General features: G+C 40.2%; 1 protein-coding gene across 2 annotated transcripts in view; it reads left to right on the plus strand.

Annotated features, from left to right (window-relative positions):
- TNFSF13B (TNF superfamily member 13b) overlaps window positions 1–7,182 on the plus strand; it is a 70,435-nt gene extending 63,253 nt beyond the window's left edge. For both annotated transcript variants that reach the window (XM_015248935.3, XM_072976530.1), the window contains exons 6-8: window positions 2,252–2,364; window positions 2,452–2,602; window positions 5,537–7,182. In XM_015248935.3, coding sequence (XP_015104421.2) covers window positions 2,252–2,364; window positions 2,452–2,602; window positions 5,537–5,649 — 377 coding nt within the window. In that variant the 3' untranslated portion in view covers window positions 5,650–7,182. The remainder of the gene's footprint in view (window positions 1–2,251; window positions 2,365–2,451; window positions 2,603–5,536) is intronic.
- Window positions 7,183–8,151: the final 969 nt, after the last annotated feature.

Consider the following 8,151-nt stretch of genomic DNA (forward strand, 5'->3'; position numbering starts at 1 on the left):
TTTCCAGACACTACATTAAAAAATGCTTTGGGCACATGATCTTATTTAAGCAGAATTTAAAACTATGTTATTATCATCTTTTTTGCTGAAATGATGTTACATCAAAACAGGTGATGGTGCTGGAGGTTTTCCATTTCAGGAAAAGTTTTCTCTGAGACTCCTTTGGGAAGAGCACACAGCTGGGAGCTCTCACTCTCCCTGGGAGCACAGGAGAGGAGTGGGGGAGGTCTGTGAGGTCCCCTCGCCCTCCCTTCTCCCCGTCCACGCCCACCCCCAGACCCTCGAGCTCCCCTCTCTCCCTCTGTGAGATGTGAGCCTGGCCGGCTGCCTTAAGGACTTGCTTTATTTTAACTTGAATTCACAGTGTAATTGTCTTTGCTTGATCACTTCTGGCTCTTCAGGCCTCAGAAATATTCAGAAAATCTGTGGTTCTTGTTTTATAGGCTTCCCTTGGGAATCCTGTTTGGTTAAAGGTCAAGTACAATGGTTTGGCCCTGGGGGCACCATTGGAGTCGGCCCTTACACTGAACTGTTGTATTTGTGAACCTGAAAACGCTTCTGCCTCCGTCCTCCGGGGCCTCCTTGGGAGAACCCACAGGGCGAGATTTCCTTTACAGCCAATCGGGGACAAGTTGTTCTTTTCCTGAGCTTCTGGCATATCATCCTGTTCACTCTGAATTTTAGTACTGATTTTGTTTCTCTTCTAGTTATGACCAAGGTGAAGTCTGGGGACACGTGTGGCCAGCGCTGCCAATTACATAGGAGTATTTTTAATATGATTTTAGACTATTCTCTTCTTACATTACCATTTCCCTAATTGCATCACTTATTTTTATACCATTTTACTTATAACCCCAATTTCCCAGTCTCTAGCCTGAGAGTCCACTGTTTATGCCAGTTTTTACACAACGTGATGGTGACAAATCTGGTGATCTTTGCCTGTGAGTTCATGGGAAGTTTGGCTTACTTTCTCAGTAGGTGTTCTGGCTTTGCCATTTGAGCCCCTTTTGCTGCCTTGTTTCTTTGGCCACTGTCTTCTCTCTGCCTCTTTGAGTACAGTGGCTCCCCCGTCACTCCCCAAGTGAAGTCTGAGGGCTGCTGGAGGAGAATTGGTGTATTGAGTGGAAGCCACTTCAACTTGAATATTTCAGACAGTTCTCATAAAGGGCCCTGACTGTGTCCCAGTAAAGATCAGGTCTTAGTAACTTTTCTCTCTCTCCGTAAGTTCTGTTCAGTTGCCTTGGTCGGGAGGGCGCTGGCTTTCTCCTGGTTCTGTTTGCTAAAGTCTCCACAAAAATCTCCCTCCTCTCTGGGCACTAGAGGGGAGCCACATTTACCACCCTAAAATGTATCTCTTTGGTGTGAGGATCTAATTTAGGCTGATTATTTTTAATTATTATTTTTAAGAAGACTCAGGAAGTTTTTCTTGTTACCTCCCTCCTTAACTGACCAAAATAGTTTAGATAGAGGGCTTGGTCCTGGAACAGAGCCATCACCAGAGACATCTGTGGAGAATATGGGCCAAGGGTGGTGGGGGAAGCTCGGGCAGGGCCTAGGATCAGAGTCCCCACCCTGGGTCCCGCTGACTCTGGTGGCCTAGGAAACATTTGCTTACCACACTTTTGCTTTTCCATCTCTTGGTGAATTGCCTTCCTCCTCTTTGAATTCCCAAGCCGCCACTCATAACATCCTTTTTTTGTCTTTAGCTGAAAATGGTATTCAAGCTGAGGGCTTTGGCACAGAGCTTAGTGTTCCTGGGGCTCTCCCATGTACACCTGTTGTTCAACTTTTGTTTGATTTTCTCCTGTTAATCTGCCTCATGTCATTTTAATTCTTAGACCAGCCAGAAGAACCTAAAGGGTAGAGGAAAATTTCTTCCTCCCCAGCAGAATCAAAGAAAACCCCCAAAATCTCTGTTGGTCTGTTATTCAGAGACATTCTGTCCATTTTTTGCTCCAGGCTTTCCCATCCAGACCAGCCTTTATTATGAAAGTTGCTGAATACAGAAGAACTAGAAAACCCCGACATTTCACATGAAGTGTTTGCTTTCAAGTTCCCGTATCTGATATTTGACTGGAAAAGTATGTCACTGAGGCTGAGAAACCACTGGAGGACTGTGATTTCTCTTTGTTTCCTCTTTGTTTTTAAAGATGAAATTCTCTAAGTTTCAGACTTAGTTTAGCAACTAAGTGGAAGTCAAAAACTGCTTTTCTCAGTGTTTTTTCCTTATAAATCATTCTCTTCATTGTAGGAGCTTACACATTTGTTCCATGGCTTCTCAGCTTTAAGAGAGGAAGAGCCCTTGAAGAAAAAGAAAATAAAATATTGGTCAAAGAAACAGGTTACTTCTTTATATATGGTCAGGTAGGTCCAACCCTAATGCTGTTGTCATTTTCCAACGCCTCCCATTTTGTGCTCACTTCTGACAAAGTTCTTTGGTTTGCTTCCCAGGTTTTATACACCGATAACACCTTTGCCATGGGACACCTAATACAGAGGAAAAAAGTCCACGTCTTTGGGGACGAATTGAGTCTGGTGACTTTGTTCCGATGTATTCAAAACATGCCTGAAACACTACCCAATAATTCCTGTTATTCAGCTGGTAAATAATAATTTTGTATAAATAGAAAGACATTCCTCAAAATACTGTGTGGTTTGTATTATCTTGAATCATAAGCTAGTCTGTGTCACTGAGACTGAGGAAATCGGCACTAACAGGTTTACCATTTTCATAGACATTTGGAACGGCAGGAACTTCACAGCAGTCAGCACCGAGAAGGATCCTCACCTGTGTCGTCTTCAACCTGTAATAACAGCAACGATAGAATGATAAGAGAGTGATTACTGCATGCCGGCCGCTTTGCCTGTAGCCCTTCATTTAATCCTCCCTGTTGAAGTGGGTGGGATCTGAAACACAGAGAGGCAGCAAACACTGTCTGAGGTTGCAGAGCTACTAAGCTCCAGAACTGGGTTTAAGACAGCAGGTCTGACCCAATTGGAAGCCATAGTGTCTCTTCTTTATTTACAACAGGAGAGATGCCTTTGGCCAGTTTGATGGTCAGGTCAAGTGGCACAATGGCTTCTCTCACCTTCCTGCAGGTGAAGTCTGGTGTGGATGGACACCAGATGGGTGATTGTGGGGTGTGGAGTGTGCGAGTCAGCCTGTATCTCAACTCAGGGCCCAAGGGATGGGGAGAAGGGGAAAGACAAGCTCTCTCAATTTCAGGTCTGTTTGGGCGGTAATTGTCAACCATTTTGTTTTGGAGGTAATTCCAGATTAATCAAGGCCAGTATATGGGGGGAAAAACCTTGCATTAAACACATTTTTTTCTCTCTGGTAATTTTTGATAAATCCATTTAGGACCCCAAGGAAGGTCTTCAGTTAGCGTGAATGACAGTGTGAAACACAAGTTTGGAGGGTAGAGTGGCTGTGCAATTTGAAGGACTGTGTTTCAAAGGCATTTACTGACAAATGCACAATGAATCTGTTAAAAAAAAAAAAAAGGGAGGAAAACAATTGTCATCCTGGACCCACAGCAATAAATAGCTTTGATGGGGTGAGGAGGAAGTATGTTAAGTTGAAATTCCCTAATTTTCTTAGAGAGGTTTCCCTGTGGCCAGCGATGACCAGTATTTGGATGTTGCTAAGTATTTGTAATCGGTGCGGCCACTCCAATCTGTTATTTATCTACAATTAATACTTGGAGCTTTACAACAAAGTCTTTCTCAGATTTTCTTATCATCTGAGCATCTCACATTTACTTGGCCAGAGTTCCTAAGTACCTGACTTTTTAAGAGTAATTAACTTGACTTGAAGATAGTTCTCAATGCTGATAGGTTAGTATTTTTTACGAAAACTGTTCTTTAGGAAATTTAAGTTTTCAATTTTCATCTGTTCTAGGGCGAATTTGTTTAAAACCATTAAACACCACACATTGGTGTATAAGTGTATAAAGTGCTTTCATAATAATCTGAAAAAAATTAAAATGGTCCATTTAAGGAGCTCAGCATAACACTAAGGAACCTCTTTTGTACACAGAGCTGAATCTTCATTATTTCATTAGCAAGTTTAATATGTTTATTGTAGAAAAAGTTAGAGCTGTTTGTTATAATCTGGAAGAATTGAAAAGAGCCAGAAACTCAGTGTTGAAATCTGAAATAGAACCTACTTTAAAAAGTAGTTGGCTTACACCTTTATTTTGAGTTACTATTACTTGATGTTGTGATATATAGCCTTGGTCAAATACTAGATTATCTTCAGTCTCTATGATAATGACTAATCTAGTCAACAAATAAATTCAGTCTTTGTTTTTCCTACTTAGCATAGTCATCAAATGCTTTGCCAATCCTAGAAGGTGTACACTTTGCCCTTAACAATACCTAAACCTATGTTCTTTTGTTTGTTGTCTGTCTTAGTCCATTACAAAAAATAAGATCTTTAGAGACAGAATCTTTGTTCATTCCAACCACTGCCCCGTGCATGCCTCCGAAGGGGTCTGGTGCGTCTTACATGTTCAGTAAATAAATACCCGCTGGCTGCTGCTGGAGGAAACCCATGTGTGTTGGGTTTGACAGCGGAATAGAGGTTAACACATATGTGTTCATGTAAACCACAGCATATTAATGAAACAGTACAACTACTTTTAAAAAATTGTATTGAAATTATTGACAATTAGATGCTATTTTGTTTGCCAGTGTCTTTGTTTTATTCTCTGCCCCTCCTCCTCTTTCTTTTTCTTCCTATTTTTCTTTTAAAATGGGGTCGGGTTGACCTGATATACTGAGTGTAGTTCTTGTGTTTTGTATTCCTGAGTCACAGGATACATTATTGTGAAATAGGCACATGCAGATTTATTGGTCCGTTTTGAGAAGCTAATGAACTTTGTTGCTTTTGATTATAAAGACAAGCATGGTCATTTAAGAAAACAATATAGAAGGCTATAAAAAGGAATCCAAATGACTCCTAACCCCATAGTGTGACTCTAGAGAAAGATTATGTTAACAGATGTGCTTTGTTAATAATGTGTTTTTTAACTTTTTAATAATTTACACATTTTATATGCACATTTAAAAGTATATTTAGGACTATGCAGTTCATAAGTGTCTGTGTATTTTTTTTATTTTTATTGAACATTATTATAAAAGGTATCCTTTGTCAATAAAATGAAGCAAAACCATTTTAGCTGCATACTAGTCCACCATAGGTGATGATTTACTTAACTTTTTTTCCTCTTAAAGTTAGATATTTGGTTCCTGTTTAGAGTCTTCATTTTAGAAACAGCAGGTGATAAATCCATTTGTGTCTGTTGTAACTCTTTGTGCTCTTCCTTTTTTTTAAACTTTTTTGGTATTTTTTTGTTTTTAGACGATTAGAATTGTAACTGGTTTCCAAGTCCATGGGTGTAATTTGAAGTGTGAATGCCTCTGTTAACATTTTTTTCCAAAAGAAGAGAGTTTACTCTGATGTTCCTGCCCCTCCCCCTGGTCTGTCCTGTGGTACCGCTGCTTCAAGTCCTTGTGAATTGCTCTTTTCCAGGCATTGCCAAGCTGGAGGAAGGGGACGAACTCCAACTGGCGATCCCGCGCGAAGATGCTAAAATCTCGCGGGAGGGAGACGGCACGTTTTTCGGTGCGCTGAAACTTCTGTGACCGACGGACACCTTGTGTGTGGCTGCTTGCCTCCCTTCCTCTGCACCTCTACAGAGAAAACTCTTAACTGGAAATGCCAAAAGGAGAAAAAAAAAAAAGTGGTTATTACCATACCCTCCTCTGTGAGCTGTTTGTTTTGGTCTGCTGAAACTAGACCCAAACAGGAAATTTAACAGACAACCGCAGCCATCGGGTGTCATGTGGATTACAAGAAATAGAGCCCATTTAAGGAAAAATAGAATTAGAACGACCCCCCCCCCCCAGTGCCATGTTGAACAACTTAGTCATAGCTTCTGGGCTCATAGGAAGCACAGATTCAAAGGGGCCATGATCGCATCTTCTAAACGCTATTCCACTGCTTGTAGAGGAAAAGGTCCACGCCTGTAGGACGTGAAGACATTTGGGGGGAAATCTCAGGAGTCTCTCTATTTTTATGTTAAACACCAATTCTCCTTTTTTCAGTTAATACTGACAAAAACCAAAAAGAAAAAAAGTATATAGAAATCTTGCACTCCATATATGAAAAAGTAACTAACAGTTTACATGTAAATATCATATTAAACAGTTGGACTCAAAATAGGATCTAGGTACCATGTAAGTCTTCTAGGTTTATTTCAAGTTTGCAATTTTTAGCTCTAATATTATATATTCCTCGATGGAACACTCCCAGACATTTTTCACAGGAGGGAAATAATTCTCTCATGTGTCTACATGCATGTCTATTTTTTTTTTCTAGCTGATTTCAGTTACTTCAGAAACTTTTAATGTAGGGTAATTCCACTTCATGCATACAAGCATTTATTGAAAAAAATAACAATTGTTGTATTTGTTCTTACGTAAAAGCCAAACCTGCAATAGAAGTTAATAAATACATTTGTAATACTGTAATGTAATTTACTTTTGTTGCCTCTCCTGTTTTAAACTGCTATATAGCACGGCCTCTAAAAAATACTCCTATTATTAGCTTTACAGAAGTTGGAGTTTAGTTAATGTTCTTGGCATCCTGAGTATGTTCCATATACCATGTGCTTGTTATAAAAATGATTCTGTCAGAAGACATCATCCTAACCTTCATTTTATGAAGACTCGTGTTTGAGAATCCTCTAACACTCACCGTTTATGGCACCGATTGCCCTTGCGCACCTCTTTTTTGTGTCTCATCAGTCTCAAGAGTTTATTTCATTAAACAGTTGACTTCGTTCGTTTAAACAGCAGGTGGGAGAGCAGACCTGGTCTGCTCCAGCTTTCCCCAGGTCACAGTGAAATATTTTAAAGGGACTATTTTCAAAACCAAGAGAATTATTTGTATTTTGCGTCTCAGATTACACTTTCTTTATCATTCTGATTTCTGTGATACTGGCTTTTGGGTTAAAGTCAAGTCCATTCTTCAGTTTATTTTGTTTTACAATACTATAATAAATAAAGGAGTGGTAGGTGGGGTCGGAGTTTCGGTACTAGAAGGAAGTTAGAGATTTTCTTCTGGTTGCTGCTAACGTGGATTGCCAAATAAAAATGTCAGTGCCTTTTGCCTCAGTTTTGGATTGAGTTTGTCTTACACCACTCATCTTGGCTTCTCTCCATAACACTAAACGTCATCTTAAAAGTGAGGTTCATGAACATTGTGGGGTAGTATGTGTTAGGGTCTGACAAAGCATTTGAAGTCAAATATTTTACATATTTCAAAAAGCACTTGTTCATATCAATACTAGGTATATAGTTATGGATTAACTATTTCTTAGAGCAGAGGCTAAAAAAAGATACTACTACGTTGTAACAGGTTTGCACTCTAAACTCTTGTCATTGACAGCCTGCAAACCCTTCTTTTCAAATGACTTCACATATTTTTGTCAGCAGATGTGGAGTTCAGCACCTAAAATATTCTTAAATCTTATTTTACTTTCGGTTCAAACCAACGTTAAAATGGAACTCTTAATCTTCCTCGTATGTGAAACTGTGAGGAAAATCAGGCTTTGGTGGAGTGACAGTGTGTGCAGACAACAGGAAGCAGAGTAAAGATGAGGTAAACACAGGCATGGGAGGTGGGAGGGTGGGTCTCACCACAGCAGGAGTCGCCCAAGTTCCCACTTCTCTATCTTTCCTTCCATTCATTTTAGCAGAAAAAGATGTTATCCTGGGATTTCCTACAACAAAACGTTTCTAAGGCTTAAGGATATGCACTCAGTTCAGATCCACTGCCCCTGGAGGAAGTCCCCGGGCTCTAGGTCACCGTGCAGAGAAAGTCCTCCCTGTGTGGTTTGCTACAGGTGCAGCGACTTATGGGTGGAAGGACTTAATACATCCTGTTGTCACGCAGATTCTGGATCAGAAAACATGCCTCCCAAAAGCCCCAAGGAGACCCGTGCAGCCCCCTGACTTGTTTGTTTGGGTCCCATCTTGCTTTACAATTTTTTAGTTGGTTTCTAATATAAAAATCTAGACTCATCACGTGAGACAGGACACGTAAACCTCTTTCGAAAATACAGATCTCTTATTTTACATCTG

This window comes from Vicugna pacos, chromosome 14 (assembly GCF_048564905.1).
Source record: "Vicugna pacos chromosome 14, VicPac4, whole genome shotgun sequence".
Classification (NCBI taxonomy): domain Eukaryota; kingdom Metazoa; phylum Chordata; class Mammalia; order Artiodactyla; family Camelidae; genus Vicugna; species Vicugna pacos.